Below are 20506 nucleotides of genomic sequence, written 5' to 3'. Positions count from 1 at the left end.
CCTGGCCGGGAATCGAACCCGGGTCCTCCGCACGCTAGGCCGACGCTCTACCGCTGAGCCAACCGGCCAGGGCTTGAGAAATCATTGTCTTAAATGTGCTGCTGGTGTTCAGAAAGATAGAGATTAATGTGGTTTGAAATAATATAAATAATAAAAATGCCTTTCAATAAGCCATGAGAAGACTAACTCCAGTCTTAATTTTTAAAATTTATATTAGTTCAGACCCCAAAATTGAAAAATTGTTCTAGGCACTGGGGATATATGGACAAATAAAGCACTTTCTGTTTTCAAGAGCTTAATTTGGTAGGAGGAAACAAGTAAATTGTTATAAAAAAGAAGCCAAAATGAAGTTCCTTTTGACAAAACTTAGTAAACAAACGTAATTGCAGTTTCAGCCTTTTCCAGGAGTGACATTTTAAACCAAGCAGTCTGGAATTTCCTGACTAACAGTAGTTAGTTAATATGCATGATGAGACCCCTTGCCTCCCCCTAAGGGACAGGGTCACTACCTGAAATAATCCAGTTTGTTTGTTCCACCTTCTTTCAGTCTATAAAATCTTCCATTTTGTACAACTCATCAGAGTTTCCTTCTAGTTGCCAGATGGGATGCTGCTCCATTCACAAATCGTTTAATAAAGTCAATTATATCTTTAAATTTACTCGATTTTTTTTAAACAAAACTCACTGCAAATCTATGTGAGAGGCTCTGATCTGAGCACAGGACCACAGAGGAAGAGGCTGACAGGGAAAGCTTCAAATGCTTCCTGACCTTCAGGGAGGTCATTGACAACCAGGAAGGAACAAAAAATATCGGTCTGTGGGATGGTGAATGTTGGAATAGGGAGAGAGGAGGGGAAGGCATTCCAGAAACAGGGAACTGCAACTGCAAACAGCACATGAAAAGGCACAGAGAGTAGATAGTAAGGGTGAGACTTGAGTTGAGGTTTCCTATACAGTTATTTCAAAGCCCTTCATTATCTGTATGGACTCTTTAAAAACAAATTAACTAGATCAGAATGACTATGAAATTTAAATAGAAATAAATGTTAATGATTACTTTCTCATATTTTGAGGTGCTATGAATTTACTATACAACACTGTATTCACTTTATATAAGAATCTTTCTTCTATCTTCTAATATGAGCCATTTTGTAATGATTCAATAATTTAGAAACAGTTTCAAAGAAGATGGTGATCATAGCACAACATGAATTCCACATTAAAAAAATCTTTATTTTTAAATAAAGAATAATAGTTTGCTTTTGGATTTGCTGAGATAATAGGACCAGAAGTAATAAAAGGAACATAAAACTTAAAATCATTGAGTATTAATACTTTGTATTTGGAAGACCTCTTAAAACTTACAGTTAACAGTTTATAAATTGTTTTTACATAACATCATATAAATTGGTTTTACATAACACATATGTACTTAAGATCATGTTAAATTCGTTCTAAATATATTCGTTTGACCTTCATCATCAGGCATATTATTCAAAAAGCACTTTAAAAAAAAACATATTCTTGTATAGTGAACTTATCCTTAAATTTAACATCATGCTCTAGCTGCGAAGCTTTGGCAAAGCGGGATTTAAAACTTTCTATTGTAACCAGAGGTCAGGTCCAATTTCACAACTAAGAACCTCATAACGTACGTAATAATAATCACAACAGACACAGTTTTGTTGCTATGAGAACCTTCTAATTTGTTTAAGAAATTGCAGCCCTAACGACGCAGTGCTCACCCCATTTTTACCCATGTTTTTCTCCAGCTATTTCTCTCCCCTAGTAATAACGACCTAATGGCTCCGGTTTCCTCCCGCGCCCGCCCGCTTCCGTCTAGCTCCAGTTCTCCTGGCTGAGCTGTCGCCGTCCTCAGGAGCGGCGACGAGCCTGGGACGCGAGCAGGTGGGGAGGGAAGGAGTTGGGGCCAGGCGGCCTCTCCGCCCCGCTGGGGCGGACGGGAGGGGAGGTGGCAGTCCACCCGCTTGGGAAGCCGGGCGGTGCACCCAGCTTTCCAACTGGTTTAAAATCTGCAGTTAAAAAAAAATGGAGCAGCGCCGTCTGCCAAACTGGAGAGGAGGAGGTAGAGCAGTGTCTGATGTCCCCAAATGTATCAAAACTTTATTAAATAACTTGATTAAATAAACGAGCGCTCAAGATGGTTCTGGAGTGAAAGGGCTGCAGCCCGCGTTAAGGCCACGGTCGCGGCGGCGGGACGAGGCTTCAGGTCTCGCGGGAGCGGGAGGGTCGCGGCGGAACGGGGGAGGGGGGTAGGGTGCGCTCGGAGCCCCCCACCCCCGCGCCCTTGGGTCTTCTCCCTCCGGGATTCCGAGTCGTGGGGCTACCAGGCCCGACTCGCCGCGGGGGATGAAGGGGCAAGGACGCCGCAACCTATGTTAGCAACAGGCATCTCCCCGACGACGGGCTCCGCACAAGATGGCGGACGGTAAAGAAAAGGAGGTCTCAGGTAAGAGGCTGCCCTCGCCGCCCGCCGCGACCCCGGCCACGCGGAGAGGCGCCGGGTGGGGCTGGGTCCCCCTCCCTGGAGCGCCCTGCGCTGGGAGCGGGGCGACCGAGGAGGGGGCCGTCCGGCAGGGGCAGCACCCCACCGCTCCCGCGCTTGCGCGGGCCCACGCCTCGGCCCCGCCCCTGCCCCCTCCCCGCCCGCACGCGCGGCCCTCCTCCCTCCCCTTTTCTCAGGCCTCCCTCCGGGGACAAGCCTAAGTGGCAGCGCGGGTTGTGACCCCGGCGCGGACCGGGGAAGAAAGGCTGTGGTGGCGTTGTTGTCCACGACCGCGAGGGGCTCCGCCTCCAGACCTTCGCCCGGGAACTCGGGGCCACAGTCCGGGCCGTGGGACCCTGGCTGGCCTGTGCGAGGACGGGCCTGCCGCCAGGAACTGGCGGGTCCTCTCCGGCAGCGCCGCAGCCCCGCCCGGCCCAGGCGATGGCTTCCTCGTCCACCATTTTGCCTCCTGGATGGGGACGGGGGAGAACGGCCCCGAGGTCACAATCGTCCCATCCGTGCCTCTGGCCTCCGAAATGTCTGCTAGGCGGCGGTGCTGCGCCACCCACATGGTGCTTTGTCTCATAATACAAACACGACACGACGCAGACGGAAGAGCAGGCCGGTGCCCGCGCACGGGCCCCTGTGCGGCGGCCCGCGGCCGACTCAGCCGCCCGGCGCGGTCACGGTCTCGGTCACGGTCATGGGCGAGCGGTGGAGGGACTGGGCTGCTAGGTCATTAGAACCAGGGATTGGTGTGTCTCGGGTGTGGAGGGAGAAGCGACGGCTCACGTTTATTTGCAAGGCCTTTACGTAGTTTTCATGCAGTCGTATGACTGAAAACTTAATTCTTGGTACCATTCTGTTAATTACTCAAAAATAATAGAGTTTATGTTTGGTAATGGGCAGACAAATCGCAAAAACCACATCAAAAAAGCCATAAATGGTAGATAAACATTTTAGAAATGAAAATAGTTCCACCTTTTTCCTTTGAGTGCTTAGTACACCTGGCAACTTACCGGTTTTCTGAGGATGTATCAGGTTAACTAATATTTACACGTGAAGACACCCGTTCTGAGATAGTCATTTGTCTTGATGATCACAGAAGAATCAGTGAAGACATGCCCAAGATCTACCAATTGATAAAAGACTATTTGATTTTTTTTGGTAATGGTTCTGTTAAAAGTCAGAATTTTTTTTATGGGTGTTACCTTTCCTAAGATGTCCTTTAATTTTATTGTGCTGCTTTAAAGTATAAGATCCATCCTAATAAAATTATTTTTTTAAAGATTAATTTTAAACTTCCCCAGAAAACCAAGTGACTTAATTTTTAGTAAATTCTTACAGAAGTGGGAAAATCATTAGGAGATAAATTAATGGATTTCCCCCCCCTCTAAATTTGATTAGGTCAGCATGAGAAAATGTGCTGGATTATGCTGCACATACAGTTTTTTAAAATTCACTTTTAAAAAAACAGAGCTTTTCTGATTTTTCAGAAATACTTTTCTATTTAAAATGAGTTAAATCAGAGAAGAAACAATTGTCTATAGAGGAGGCAATGGCTGTTAAAAGTGCTGGATGTCAGATGAGTATGAGATTTATCAGGATGATCACTTAGTAAGTTATGTAACATCTAATCACTGGGGTGTACACCTGAAACTAATAAAATAATGTATGTCAGCTGTAATTGAAAAATAAGAAATGGCCTTGGCTGGGTATCTCAGAGCATCCTTCCCTATAGGCCAAAGTTGTGAGTGTGATCCCTGACTAGGAGGGCACATACAAGAATCAACCAATAAATGGCATAAATAAGTGGAACAACAAATCGATGTTTCTCTCTATTTCTCTGCATCTCTCTCCTTTCTATAATCAATAAAAGAAAAAAAAAACTGATTAAAAAAAGCTGGATGTCATTCATTCAGTTGGTACAGATATAATGCCTATGGTCTGGAACTTTGGAGGATATAAAGGTGTAAAGAATCATCTTTTCTCCCAAGAGAAGTGAGATCACTAAGAGAAATTAGATGTCACAAATGGGAGGGAACAGTTACCTGGGCTGAGCAGCTCGTGTGCTAGATGCTGTGCCAGGAAGCAGCCTGGGCATCATGGGAGCTTATCAGAAATGAAGATTAAGTCATTACCTCTCACCTGCTGAATCAGAGTCTATATTTTAACAGACCTGCAGGTGATTCATATGCACATTTAAGTTTGAAAAGCACTGTTACATGCTTTGTTTCATTTATTCTTAACAATTTTATAAGTTAATTATAATGCAATTTGAAGAGCATAATGAAATAAAGGTATGTTATCTGAGGATAAACTAGGGACTCATTTGGTTAAATCATCTTTTTTTTTTTTTAAATATTTTTAATGGGGCGACATCAATAAATCAGGATACATATATTCAAAGATAACAACTCCAGGTTATCTTGTCGTTCACTTATGTTGCATACCCATCACCCAAAGTCAGATTGTCCTCTGTCACCTTCTATCTAGTTTTCTTTGTGCCCCCCTTCCCCCCCCAACCACCACACTCTTATCAATGTCTCTTAGTTTCACTTTTAAGTCCCACCTACGTATGGAATAATGCAGTTCCTGTTTTTTTCTGATTTACTTATTTCACTTCGTATAATGTTATCAAGATTCCACCATTTTGCTGTAAATGATCCGATGTCATCATTTCTTATGGCTGAGTAGTATTCCATAGTGTATATGTGCCACATCTTCTTTATCCAGTCATCTATTGACGGGCTTTTTGGTTGTTTCCATGCCCTGGCCACTGTGAACAATGCTGCAATGAACATGGGGCTGCATGTGTCTTTACGTATCAATGTTTCTGAGTTTTTGGGGTATATACCCAGTAGAAGGATTGCTGGGTCATAAGGTAATTCTATTTTCAGTTTTTTGAGGAACCACCATACTTTCTTCCATAATGGTTGTACTACTTTACATTCCCACCAACAGTGAATGAGGGTTCCTTTTTCTCCACAGCCTCTCCAACATTTGCTATTACCTGTCTTGTTAATAATAGCTAATCTAACAGGTGTGAGGTGGTATCTCATTGCAGTTTTGATTTGCATTTCTCTAATAACTAATGAAGATGAGCATCTTTTCATATATCTGTTGGCCATTTGTATTTCTTCCTGGGAGAAGTGTCTGTTTATGTCCTCTTCCCATTTTTTTATTGGATTGTTTGTTTGTTGTTGAGTTTTATGAGTTCTTTGTATATTTTGGATATTAGGCCCTTATCTGAGCTGTTGTTTGAAAATATCATTTCCCATTTAGTTGGCTGTCTGTTTATTTTGTTATCAGTTTCTCTTGCTGAGCAAAAACTTCTTAGTCTGATGTAGTCCCATTCATTAATTTTTGCCTTCACTTCTCTTGCCATTGGAGTCAAATTCATAAAATGCTCTTTAAAACCCAGGTCCATGAGTTTAGTATCTATGTCTTCTTCTATGTACTTAATTGTTTCAGGTCTTATGTTTAGATCTTTGATCCATTTTGAGTTAATTTTAGTACAGGGGGACAAACTAGTCCAGTTTCATTCTTTTGCATGTGGCTTTCCAGTTTTCCCAGCACCATTTATTGAAGAGGCTTTCTTTTCTCCATTGTGTGTTTTTGGCCCCTTTATCAAAAATTATTTGACTATATATATGTGGTTTTATTTCTGGATTTTCTATTCTGTTCCATTGGTCTGAGTGTCTATTTTTCTGCCAATACCATGCTGTTTTGATTGTCGTGGCCCTATAATATAGTTTGAAGTCAGGTATTGTAATGCCCCCAGCTTCATTCTTTTTCTTTAAGATTGCTTTGGCTATTTGGGTTTTTTTATAGTTCCATATAAATCTGATGATTTTTTGCTCCATTTCTTTAAAAAATGTCATTGGAATTTTGATGGGAATTGCATTAAATTTGTATATTGCTTTGGGTAATATGGCCATCTTGTGGTTAAATCATCTTTGTATGGACATTCCACTTCTATATTTAACTCTCAGCTCTGAAGGTTTAGAAATTATATCTAACTGACTAACCAGGTGGTGGCACAGTGGATAGAGCATCAGCCTGGGACACAGAGTACTCAGATTGGAAACCCCAAGTTTGTCAGCTTGAGCATGGGCTCACCAGCTTGAGTGTGGGATCATAGACATGACCCCATGGTCGCTGGCTTGAGCCCAAAGATCACTGGTTTGAAGTCCAAGGTCGCTGGCTTGAGCAAGGAGTCACTGGCTTGGCTGGAGGACCTCCTCCTCCGCCCCATCAAGGAACATATAAGAAAGTAATCAATGAAGAACTAAGTTGCCGCAACAAAGAATTGGTGCTTCTCATCTCTCTCCCTTCCTGTCTCTCTAAAAAAAGGAAAAGAAAAGAAATTACAACTAACCAAGCAATCAGAATTGCTCAGGTTTGGGGGATTCACTCAAGCTAAATAAACTCATAAACAGGAATGTGCAAACCTGAATAATGATTTGTTGATGTCAACAGGACGTTTTGATACAGTCAGTGACCAGAAAACTGATCTCCACAATGTAATATATATAGTTTTATAGGTTTAGGGAGGGTGAATTTATAGTTTAAAAATTGCTTGATGAGCAAGGACTCATAAGGATATACACACACACACACACACACACACACACACACATATATAATCCTATATAAACTTGAGAGGGTGGGAACCATTTTCTGATCTGTTATACTGAATGTTTTATAGAGTGCCCAGCACATGGTAGAAACACAACTAAATTTAGATAATTTGAATTAATTAAACATGTTTATGTTTTAACCAAAGCATTATTTGCTGTTTCCCAAAAAAATCTATTCTATACCTAAAATATATAAAATTCTTATTAGGATTTTTTTCCTCTTTGTTACAGGTATACTATAGGCTTCTATTTCATCTGGCTCAACAAACGTGTTTTTGAGAGCTGAGGGATTCACTGGGCTGTCTTTAAAAAACAACTACATAAGTCCTCTTTGTAGAAACATGTTTTAAATAGTTCATCTTTAATCTTAAGGTTTTTTAAAGTTGTAAAGGAGGGTTAAATTTCTGAGTAGCCATCATATCCAGCTCTTCAAAATAGGGAGTAATCTTGTTCCAAGTACTGAGAATACAGAGGTAAACTAGGGTTTACACTTGTGAGTTACATTCTTTTGAATTAATAAAGCTATTGTAATAACCATAACCTGCATGTCATTTTCCATACAAATAACTGTAAACCTACTTTTGCCCACCCCTATATTGGTTAAAAATTTTTTTCTATGGGATTATGTACATTGAAGTTGTCATGCTTATTTGTAGAATTTTTGTGCTTTAACATAGTGTAATTTAATTTTTTCCTAGATTAAAAAGTTTGTTTAAATGGAGAATCAGTGTAGTTGATTTTTAAAAATCTTTAAATTTTATTTTATTGTGCCTGTCCCCTAGAGAATTTTATATAGGACTGGAAAGATCTTCTGTAACTAGAATTATGCCTAGAAAAACTGCTTAGAAATAAAATTCTGACTTTTTGCAGGCCAGTGTCTTGTTATTCATCTTTATATTCCCAGTATCCACCACAATGCCTGACATTCACAAAATGTTGAATAAATAGGAAGGAAAGTACTTTGTATGTTTAGGGAATAAACAGCTATTAATAAATGTGTGACATGGAATCCAAGGGTTAAATCAGCCCTGGCCGATTAGCTCAGTGGATCGAGTGTTGGCCCAGCGTATGGATGTCCTGGGTTCAGTCCCCAGTCAGGGCACAGAAGAAGTGACCATTTGCTTCTCTCCCCCTTCTCTCCCTCTTCCCATCCTGCTGCCAATGGCTCCGATGGTCCAAACTAAAAATAGCTAAAGCACTAAAAATAGCTCAGTTGACTTGAGCATTGGCTCCAGAAGGGTTTGGCAGGTGGATCCCAGTTGGGGCACATGCGTAGTCTGTCTCACTGTCTCCCCTCCTCTCCTTTAAAAAAGGAAAAAGATGGCCCTGGCCGGTTGGCTCAGCGGTAGAGCGTCGGCCTGGCGTGCGGAAGTCCCGGGTTTGATTCCCGGCCAGGGCACATAGGAGAAGCTCCACCCCCCCCTTCCTCTCTGTCTCCCTCTTCCCCTCCCGCAGCCAGGGCTCCATTGGAGCAAAGATGGCCCGGGCACTGGGGATGGCTCCTTGGCCTCTGCCCCAGGCGCTAGAGTGGCTCTGGTCGCAACAGAGCGATGCCCTGTAGGGGCAGAGCATCGCCCCCTGGTGGGCAGAGCGTCGCCCCCTGGTGGGCGTGCCGGGTGGATCCCGGTCGGGCGCATGCGGGAGTCTGTCTGACTGTCTCTCCCCGTTTCCCAGCTTCAGAAAAATACAAAAAAAAAAAAAAATAAATAAAAAATAAAAATAAAAAAAATAAAAAAGGAAAAAGAAAAAAAGAGAAAGAAAAACAAATTAAGTCTTATCAATTACTGATCACACATGATGTATTTGTACATATAGTTGGGGCCATTTAACAACTTTTATCCCTGTTTTAGACTGATAAACATCTAAGTAGAGACTGACTGAGGAAGAAATTTGGAAAAAAACTAAAATTTATCTTTGACTAATCTATAAAAATTTGTCAAAAATTCATAATTTAAAAAGTCAAATGGACAATGTGATACTACTTCACATCCATTAGACTGACTACTATGGAAAGAAGTGCTGGTGGGGATGTAGAGAAATGGGAACCCTTGTATACTATTGATGGGAATGTAAAATGGTACAGCTGCTATGAAAAATGTATGACGTTTCCTAAAATAATTAGATATTGAATTACCATATAAACCAACAATTCCATATCTAGGTTTATACACAAAATAATTGAAAGCAGGAGCCTGGGACCGATATTTCCACACCCAAAGTTCATAGTAGCATTTTTCATAATAACCAAAAGGTGGAAACATCTTGTGTCCATCAATGGATGAATGAACAAAATGCACACACATACAATGAAATACTACACTGGGGAACAATTTTTTTTTTTTTGCATGAGGTTTTAGAACTGTTTTAGAACTGTTTCTATATATTTCTGCATCACTGATTCTAAATCTGAAATTCGTTTTTTGGTGCATGCTCTAGTTTTTATGCAATTTTAATTTCTTTTTGTTACAGTTAATGGCATGCATTGGTTTTTAAATTGGAGTTAAAGGGCAACGACTCTTGGATTGAACATAACCACAAGGCAATTAATGTTTTACAAACATCACTTTTACATAATTGTAGTTGTTTTTAAATATAAAAAATTATCTGATAAAAATACCCTCTTATTCTGTTTTAAAATTGAATCATGGCTTCTTCGAGAAGGTGTAAATGTAAGAATAGTCCTGACACCTTCTGTTATATATGTGGCTGTTACACACTTCAATGTCAAAGGCGCAATATTTCATCATTTGTGACACGTGCATAAATTGCCTATTTTCAAGTTCCCCTTGGAGATCAAGACTAGAATTGGGCTCCTCATATTGTATGTCATAATTGTGAGGAAATGCTTTGTGACTGGACAAAAGGAAAATGCAAAAAGAATGCCTTTTGGTATCCCCATGGTTTGGCATGAACCTAAGGACCACAGCAGTGACTGTTATTTCTGTCTGATCCATACAAAGGGCATTGGCAAGAAAAAACGGCATATGATCACATATCCTAATATTCCTTCAGCAATATGACCTATCCCACACTCTGAGACACTCCCGGTTCCAGTTTTCAATGGTTTTATTTCTTCTAAGGATGAAGAAAGTGAACATGGTGATCAAGTGTATTTTGATAAGATGCATGAGGAAATGGTTATAGAATCTGAAGGGTCTTCTTCTGATGCCAAACATTCATTAACCCCTCCGCAGTTTAGCCAACCCGAATTGAATGACTTAGTAATGACATAAAAATTGTCCTCAACTTTCTGAAGTATGAGGAGCATAACTGGATCAGTTGTGTGGATCTTAAAATGGTAGATTTCCTGCTAGGACAACAGAGAAGTTTCACGAAGTATCCTTGCTTTCTGTGTTTGTGGGACAACCGAGCTTGGGAGAAACACTGGACACAGAAGGACTGGCCGAAACGTGAAGCTCTGGAAGTAGGGATGCACAATATTGTGAATGAACCTGTAGTTAATTGAGACAGGATCATTTTCCCCCCACTTCACATCAAACTTGGCTTAATGAAGCAGTTTGTTCAGGCTTTGAATAGAGAAAGTGAATGCTTTCAACATATTATGTCTCCTTTTCTTGCCTTGTCTTTTGAGAAGATAAAAGCAGGTGTATTTGATGGACCTCAAATTCGAATCCTCATGCGTGACGAAGAATTTGCCAGGAAGATGAATAAGGAGGAGAAAGCAGCATGGCAGTTTTTTGTGGCAGTTACTAAGAACTTCCTTGGCAACAAAAAAGCAGAAAACTATGAACTTCTGGTTCAAAGGATGCTGTTGGCTTTCTGTGACAAGGGATGTAACATGAGTGTTAAGATTCACTTCCTGAACAGTCACCTTGATAAATTTCCCCAAAATCTTGGAGCTGTTAGTGATGAGCAGACTACTGCTGGAGCATCAAACGAGATTGTCCTCAACAAATATACAAACGCGAGAGCTACAAACGCAATTTTTTGCCTGGATAGAATTTAAATAAGTTTTGCGCAAATTTTATGATTAAAATAAGTGTTTTAATATGTTCTATTTTGAAATTGTAGACAAATTCTGATGCAATCATATCTTTTATATTTACTGCATTATATAAATTATTATATTTTTACAAAGATGATGCCCAAGAAGACATTCTACTTTGTTATGTTATACTAAATGTTGAAATTTTTACAATAAGATGAAAACCTAAAATCTTGAATTGCAAAAAAACTGTAGCTTACAGAGAAAAACTGGCAGATTTGAGATCAGCACACTTGAATTGGGTAAGAACAAGTGTTTTTGTGGATGCAACAAAAATTTTGTTCCCCAGTGTCAGCTTTAAAAGGAAGAAAATCTGACATGCTACCACAGGATGAATGTTGAAAAAATTGTGCTAAGTGAATTAAGCCAGTCACAAAAAAGACAAGTACTGTATAAGTTCACTTATGTGAGGTACCTGGAGTACTCAGATTTACAGGAACAGAAAGTAGAGTGGCAGTTGCCTGGAGCAGGGAGAAAGGGAAGTTGTTATTTAATAAATGTAGAATTTTGGTTTTGCAAGATGAAGAGAGTTCTTAGATTGGTTGCACAACAATGTGAATGTGCTTAACACTACTGAACTTTACATTTAAAAATGATTAAGATGGTTAATTTTTTATGTCTATTTTACAACAATTACAAAAAAACCCACCAAATGGAAATGTTGAGCTCATCGAAAATGAAAAAAAAAAATAGGTACATTATTTTGGGAAGGTAATTTGGAAATTCGTATTAAAAAAATGATATCCACATACTTTGATTCTTTAATATAGTTCTGAATATTTGATTGTTAGAAATATATTCTGTGGCCTGTGGTGGCACAGTGGATGGACTGGCGACCTGGAACGCTGAGGTCACCAGTTTGAAACCCTAGCCTTGCCCGGTCAAGACATATATGGACAAGCAAGCAATGAACAACCAAAGTGAAACAACTATGAGTTGATACTTCTCACTCCCACCCCCCATAAAATCAATAAATAAAATCTTAAGAAAAGAGAAATATACTGTATTCTGACAAGAAGAAAAAAACAGGCACAAAAATGATTAAAGTTATTTATAAATTTTAAAATACAGACAAAATCTTCTTGTCCAGCAAACGGGGAACACAAAGGAAGTTGTCATGTATTGACTTGTTGGATTGCAGCCATTTAAAACAATATATAAAAATTACATGTGTAAATGGGAAAGGATTATAGGGAGTACAGAAGATAGTATTAGGGTGGTTTGATTTTCAGAAGCATGTATTTTTAAGTCATTACTTTAATGTCATTTCTACAAAAGTTTTAAAACTCAGTCAACCGCTATTTTTTTTATTTTAAAACCTGTTTGCTAGTTATAAACTATTCTTACCCGTTTGTGAAAATGTTTGCCCCATCCTGTATTTGACAATGCTTTGTAAACCTTTAATAGGGATTTTATAGATATTATGTGCAATGAAATAATTTATTTTATTTTTTTATTTTTTATTTTTGTATTTTTCTGAAGCTGGAAACGGGGAGAGACAGTCAGACAGACTCCCGCATGCGCCCGACCCGGATCCACCCGGCACTCCCACCAGGGGCGACGCTCTGCCCACCAGGGGGCGTCGCTCTGCCAGGACCAGAGCCACTCTAGCGCCTGGGGCAGAGGCCGAGGAGCCATCCCCAGCGCCCGGGCCATCTTTGCTCCAATGGAGCCTTGGCTGCGGGAGGGGAAGAGAGAGACAGAGAGGAAGGAGGGGGGGGTGTGTGGAGAAGCAAATGGGCACTTCTCCTATGTGCCCTGGCCGGGAATCGAACCCGGGTCCCCCGCACGCCAGGCCGACGCTCTACCGCTGAGCCAACCGGCCAGGGCCTGAAATAATTTATTTTTAAAATACAGAAATAAATTTGGAGTCTAAAGATCAGGGCTTAAATGTGGACACTGCTTCTTCCCCCAAATTTTACTTGGACATGTCACTTAAATTCTTTAGACTTCAGTTCAAAGAGTTCCCAGCCTAATGTGAGCACTTACTCTGAAGTAGGCACTGGGCTAAATGTTTTACATGAAATTACCCCATTTAACTGCATGTGAGACAGCTCTATTAATGCCTTTCTACAGATGAAGGAACAAGGGGCTTTGATAGGTAAAGCAGGCTTCTACTTTCAACTCCAATAGATCAGAGCTTGGAACGCATCACTCCTGTCACCCTAACTGGAAGAAACTTGGTAATTTTTGCAAATTGCTGGAGGCTCTGTGAACTACCCTAAATGTGAGAAACTTCCAGATTGCCTGTGGTCTTAGGAGGGAGGTCCCTCACACTTTTGGGGGATTTTACTCTAGGAAACCCACCAGGTTATCTGGTAAAGAGTCAAGAAAGAACCCCCTTGTTTAAAAATGTATTGTATAATAAATATGTATTTTCCGACGGCTTTATGGCTTTAGGCGACCCCTGTGTTTTGGTCGTTCGACCCCCCGCCAGGGTCGCGACCCACAGGTTGAGGACCGCTGATCTGAAGGGCTTGTTAAAACATAGACTGCTGGGCCCCATGCCCAGAGTTTTTGAACCAGTAGGTCTGGGTAGTAGTGTGAGAATTTGCATTTCTAACAAGTTACCATTTGCCATTTTAAAGTATTTAAGATTTTTTTTTTTCTTAGCCAGATTTGCATTGTTTGTTTATAGACTTGAGGTCATATTGCATGCAGTTTTATGTCCTGCTTCTTCACTATTATAAGCACTTTTTCATGTCACAGTATTTCTAAACACCATCATTTATAATAGCTGCACTCATTATATTTATGGACTATTTTAATTTAAGCTTTCCCTGACTTTTTGGTGTTTATATTGTTTCCAAATTTTCTGTGTTATATATAGGCTGCAATAAATGTTCTTACAGAACAGTGGTTTTTTAACCTTTTTCATCTCATGGCGTACGCAAACTAATTACTAAAATTCTGTGACACACCAAAAAATATATTTTTTGCTGATCTAACAAAAAAAAATAGGCATAATTTTGATTCATTTACACCAGATGGCCATTGTGTTGTCTGGTGTCACTTTTTTTATTTGAAAATCTAAGGGAAAAGAGGTCTGTGCCCCTGACCAAATAATCAGGTATCACATGTTTTAAAAATTCTTGTATAACAGCAGTTGAAAATCGCTGTTACACTACTCTTTTATGGATTCTTGCTGTATTGGCTAAGAGTTTGCTTAAAGGCTTTAATCACTGTAAAAAAAAAATAGAAGACTGGATAAAGAAGATGTGGCACATATACACCATGGTATACTATTCAGCCATAAGAAATGATGACATTGGATCATTTACAACAAAATGGTGGGATCTTGATAACATTATATGTAGTAAAATAAATCAGAAAAAAAACAAGAACTGCAGGATTCCATACATTGGTGGGACATAAAAACGAGACTAAGAGACATATGGACAAGAGTGTGGTTGGATAGAGGGGGGGGGCAGGGGGAGGGAAGGAGGGAGAGGGGGAGGGGGAGGGGCACAAAGAAAATTATAAGGTGACAGAGGACAATCTGACTTTGGGTGATGAGTATGCAACATAATTGAATGACGAGATAACCTGGACATGTTTTCTTTGAATATATGTACCCTGATTTATTGATGTCACCCCACTAAAATTAATAAAAATTTATTTATTAAAAAAAAATCGGTGTTATACAGCAGTCTTGACATGACTTTGATCCCTACCCTCTCTGCCCGCTTTGAAAAATGGATTTCATTTACTCTCACCCCTATTGGTCTGTACTAATAACTAATAGGATGAAATAATTTCTAAGTTCTGTGAGTATCATGATCCTTTTTGTACTAATCACATTAATTCATTTCCAAAGTTTTTCATTTGATAAATGGAAGCAAAGATTAATATTTAGATAGATGATGAGTTAATACAGTATTTCACTTTTAAGCCAGATGTTTTGGTGGTATATCATCTTTGGATCAAACTGTTTATACTGTTTATAAAATAAGCATTTATTAGGTACTACTTTCTCCCCCCCCCCCCAAAAAAAAGACCAGAATTGGATTCTTGACTGTGTTTTAACACCATACCTGGGAAGATATTGGCATTACTTGGGTCAAACAGAGCAATAACATTTGTACTTAGAGTTAATTAGCCTTAAGGGTATTTCTTTACCTTGTTTGCTGCATGTTTTAATCAGTCTCATGGTAAGAATTCCTCTTGGGACTTATTATTTTATCTTAATTTCTACAGGTGGGGTTTTGACCAAGTTCAATAGTTAAATATTTATGCAGACAACTTAGCTTTAGAAAAAAACTCAGCTGCACTATTTGTTTTAAAACCTTTCTATAACCTTAGGGGATCTGACTTTTATTTTGGTTATGACAGCTCCCACTGTATTTATTATTGATTTCTTCTTATGAAATTAAATATAACTTTTTTCTTTCTATAGTTTGATTTTAACTGGTATAATAATAGCTAGTTTTTAGCCTTAGCAGTTCCATTGCTGGAAAACAAATACAATGTCAAATTGTTGGCTTTGATAATGACTTGATATAAATTTAAGAGGAAAAAGAATTACTATATGATGATATAACTTGCCTCTGTGATTTTACCAATGAAAAAGGCATTTTAATCCTGACCTGTGGTGGCGCAATGGATAAAGCGTGATGCTTCCTGCTTCCCCCCCTTCTCTCTGTCTCTCCTCTCTAAGGTGAATAAAGTCTTAAAAAATTTTAAAGGCATTTCATTATTATATCGATATATTAATTTACTTATATTTATTTTTTAAATTTATTGGGTAACATTGGTTAATTAAATTATATAGGTTTTAAATGTGCAGTTCTAGGATACATCATCTGTAGAGTGCATTGTGTGTTTACTACCCAAAGTTAAATCTCCTTTTGTCACCATTTATTTGACCCCTTTACCCTGTACTACTCCCCACTCTCTTTTCCCTCTGATAACTACTATACTGTTGTTTGTGTCTGTGACTTTTTGTTTGTCTTTTTTTCATTTGTTGCTTTCAGTTTTATATTCCACATATGAATGAAATCATATGGTTCTGGACTTTTCTATCTGACTTATTTTGCTTAACATGAGATTCTAAATATCCATCTATATTGTCGCATCTGGCAGTATTTCATCTTTTCTTAAGTCTGAGAAGTATTCCATAGTATATATGCACCACATCTTCTTTACCCAATCATCTACTGAGGGACACTTTGGTTGTCTTCATTCCTTGGCCACTGTGAATAATACTGCAGTGAACATAGGGATGCATATATCTTTGCAAATAAATGTTTTCAACTTTCTTGGGTAAATACTCAGAAGAGGGATTGCTGAGTCCTTTGGTAACTCTCTTCTTCATTTTTTGAATAACTTCCATACTGCTTTCCATAGTACCTGTACTAGTTTATATTCTCATCAGCAGTGAATGAGCGTTCTTTTTCTCCACAACCTCTCCAACACTCATTATTAATTGTCTTGTTGAAGATAGACATTCTAATATGTGGAGGTGGTGTCTGATTGCAGTTTTGATTTGCATTTCCCTAACAGATAGTAAAGTTGAGCATCTTTTCATATATCACTTGGCTATTTCTGTGTCATCTTGGGAGAAGTGTCTGTTCAGGTCCTCTGCCCATTTTTAAATTGGATTTGTTGTTGTTGAATTGTATGAGTTTTTTATTTTTTATTTTTAATGCAGTGACATTGATAAGTCAGGGTACATATGTTCAGAGAAAACATCTCCAGATTATTTTGACATTTGATTATGTTGCATACCCCTCACCCAAAGTCAAATTGTCTTCCGTCACCTGAATTGTAAGAGTTTTTTTAATATATTTTGGATATTAATCCCTTGTTGGAGCTTTTGTTTGCAAATATCTTTTGTTCCATTGGTTGGTTGCCTTTTTGTTTTGTTGTTGGGTTTTTTTTGTTGTTGTTGCTGTGCAGAAGCTTTTTAGTTTGATATAGTCCCATTCATTTATTTTTGCTTTTACTTTTCTTGCATTTAGGTTCAAATTCATAAAATTCTCTCTAAGACCAATGTCCATATTTCCCCCCCTGGATTTCATGGGGTAGAAAGTAAAGAAAGGTGTTTAAGTGGACTTTCTGGCCTGATTAATTCAAGAGTAAATCAGTTGGTTTTTTAGAGAAGTTCTTGTATATTTTATGATAGTGTTTTTAAAACTATAAAAACACAGAAATAGGAATGTAATGAGCTTTCTTCTGAACCATAAAATACCATTGGCAGACATCTTTATATAGACATGTTTATTATACTTTTTTAAAAGTTAGCACTTTATTTAAAATTGATTTTTAGAGTGAGAAAGGAAAGGGGGGAAGGAGAGAGAGAAAGGGCAGAAGAGAGTGAGAGAGAAACATCTATTTATTGTTTCATTTATAGATTCATAAATTTTTTTCTTGTATGTGCCCTGACCGGGGATTGAACCCTCAACCTTGGCGTTTAGGAACGATGCTCTAACTAATTGAGCTACCTTACCAGGGCTGATTATACTCTGTTTTTAGGTTTGAAAATTTTTCCATCAAGGAAAACCTTTCCTTAAAATTTATAAATGCTGTTTATAGTGAAATAACAAATTATGACAAGACAGAAACCTACCCAGATCATTTTAAAGCTTTGTTGGACCACATTTCCCTCAAAGTGTAGACAACAGTAGTAGTGGAACACACCTAGATATATGTTTAATGAGGGAAAGTGTTTTTAAAAATAATACTTCCAAAATAATTTGAAACCTTGAATTCTTTATAAAATTGAGAAAGTAGCAAATCCAGATGAGAGAAGGAAGGGAAAGGAAAACTAATCTGATTTGGCAAAATGTATAAAACAACTGGGATTATAGAAATAAAGGAGTGAATTTCCCACAGTCCTTGTTTCAGTTAACTGTTGTTTTGCAATGAGTTACCCCCAACTTTAGCAGCTTAAAACCACAAACACTCGTTATCTCACCCAATTTCCAGATGTAACTTTACTGGGTGATTCTGGCTCAGAGTCTCTCACAAATCTGGGCTCACCCAAATGACTGTTGGCAGGAGGCCTCAGCTTCTTACTGGTTGTTGGTTGGAGGCCTCAGTTTCTTGATACATGGATTCTCCATAAGCCATTTAAGTGTCCTTACAACATGACATCTGGCACCCTCCAGAGTGAGTCATCCAAAAAACATAAAGAGACAGAGATCAAGACAGAAGCCACATGTCCTGTATAACCTAATCTCAGAAGTGATACACTGTTATTTTTGCCATAGTCTATTGATGACATAAACTAACACTGGTATAATATTGGAGGTGACTCTATAATGGTGTGAATACCAAAAGGAAGGAGTCATTGGGAACCATCTTGGAGCTGGTTACTAGCTTTCCCTCTGGCCCCCAATAATTCACATACCTCCCACATGTAGAATACACTTAACCCTTTTCCAAGGTCTAGCAGTCTCATTCCATTATAGCATCAGCTAAAAGTTCAGAATGTCATATCTAAGTCAAGCCCAGTTGTAGGATGAGTTTTTTTTACTTAATTACTTAAGTACAGCTCCTTGAGTACAGTTTCAGTCTGTAGACATGTGAATTAAAGATGTGGGAAAGGTAAAGGGTAACCTCCATACACACTTCTATTAATAAAGTGGGAAAGAGCAGGCACACAGGAGTATTCAATGGTCCATAAAATCCAGTTGGGCAGATGTCAGAAGATTCTTGATTAGGACTTGGTCCTACTGTCCCCAAATGATTCTAGGTGACTTTTAGCTCTGTCCTCTGACTTTTGGTTAAATCCTCTGTGTCGTCCTCCTTTTTATGACACATAATAAATGTTTTCAGCTAAGCAGTTTTCTAAACCTGTTTATTACCAATAGAATGTTGGGGAGTCTAGTTTTCTTTCTTCTTTTGCATTATTTTTCATTATTTTTATCCTCTTTTAGTTCATGCTGGAGATGCAAATATAATTCTCTTAAAATCTTCATGTGTCTCCTATGAATCTTATTGTCTACTAGACAGAAGCTACATACACAAATTTATTTGAGATAAACCACTCTCTACTTTGGGTTTCTGCTGAGACAGCTGAGAGACATTAGGCTTCTCTTGAAGCCCTATTGTTTGACTAAAAGGATCTCTGAGACACACCCTTAAACCCATAATAGGTTCTTTTGCCAGTTTGAGTGGTGTCCTGAGACACCATATTTGATCTTTCTGATATCTTTTTTTTTTTTTTTTTTTTTTACAGAGAGAGGGATAAATAGGGAGAGACAGACAGGAACAGAGAGAGATAAGAAGCATCAATCATCAGTTTTTCGTTGTGACACTTTAGTTGTTCATTGATTGCTTTCTCATATGTGCCTTGACCGCGGGCCTTCAGCAGAACGAGTAACCCCTTGCTCAAGCCAGCGACCTTGGGTCCAAGCTGGTGAACTTTGCTCAAACCAGATGAGCCCGTGCTCAAGCTGGCGACCTCGGGGTCTTGAACCTGGGTTCTCCGCATCCTGGTCCAACGCTCTATCCACTGCACCACCGCCTGGTCAGGCGATCTTTCTGATATCTTAACAAAGGATTTTATAGCCACATACTTTGTTTCATGTTTAGACTGTGTTTTCCTGGCAGTGCCCCAAATTTGATTTTTTGCCCAGAAGCCATTCTTATCTTAGCATCTGTTGCCATCTGCAGAAGTAAGGAATTTCATAACTAGCGATCCTGGCTCCTTTTTCTTTCACAGTCTTTCCTTTAGGTCAGGGGTCCCCAAACTTTTTAAATAGGGGGCCAGTTCACTGTCCCTCAGACCGTTGGAGGGCTGGACTATAAAAAAAACTATGAACAAATCCCTATGCACACTGCACAAATCTTATTTTAAAGTAAAAAAACAAAACAGGAACAAATACAATATTTAAAATAACAAGTAAATTTAAATCAACAAACTGACCAGTATTTCAATGGGAACTATGGGCCTGCTTTTGATGGTCAATGTCCGGTTCCATATTTGTCACTGCTAGCCTTAACAAGTGATATGACGTGCTTCCAGAGACATGATGCGTGCATTCTGTGTCACCGGAAGTAGTACTGTACATGAGCCATGCCGCGCTTTGCAGCACCGCCACATACAGCATCGCATCCTGTGCTCCTCTCACTGACCTCCAATGAAAGAGGTACCCCTTCCGGAATTGCGGCGGGCCCGATAAATGGCCTCAGGGGGCCACATGCGGCCCGCGGGCCGTAGTTTGGGGACCCCTGCTTTAGGCTATATTTCTCCTTTATTTTACTATATGCAGCCAGAAGGAACTGAGATACACCTTTTAATTTTCCTAGCAATTTCTTTATCTAGACCAGTGGTCCCCAACCCCTGGGCCGCAGAGAAAGAATAAATAACTTACATTATTTTCGTTTTATTTATATTTAAGTCTG

The 20506-nt window shown here is 39.2% G+C and overlaps 1 protein-coding gene across 2 annotated transcripts in view; it reads left to right on the top strand.

Annotated features, from left to right (window-relative positions):
• Positions 1–1668: 1668 nt before the first annotated feature.
• EFCAB2 (EF-hand calcium binding domain 2) overlaps positions 1669–20506 on the top strand; it is a 118274-nt gene continuing 99436 nt past the window's right edge. The window contains exon 1 of one of the 2 annotated variants that reach the window (XM_066381774.1): positions 1669–2086. In XM_066381774.1, the coding sequence (XP_066237871.1) occupies positions 2050–2086 (37 nt within the window). In that variant the 5' untranslated portion in view covers positions 1669–2049. The other variant, XM_066381765.1, reaches the window with a different exon arrangement.

This window comes from Saccopteryx leptura, chromosome 1 (genome assembly GCF_036850995.1).
Source record: "Saccopteryx leptura isolate mSacLep1 chromosome 1, mSacLep1_pri_phased_curated, whole genome shotgun sequence".
NCBI classification, from domain to species: Eukaryota; Metazoa; Chordata; class Mammalia; order Chiroptera; family Emballonuridae; genus Saccopteryx; species Saccopteryx leptura.
Note: the sequence above shows the minus strand (reverse complement) of the source record. Positions and strands in the feature narration are given on the sequence as shown.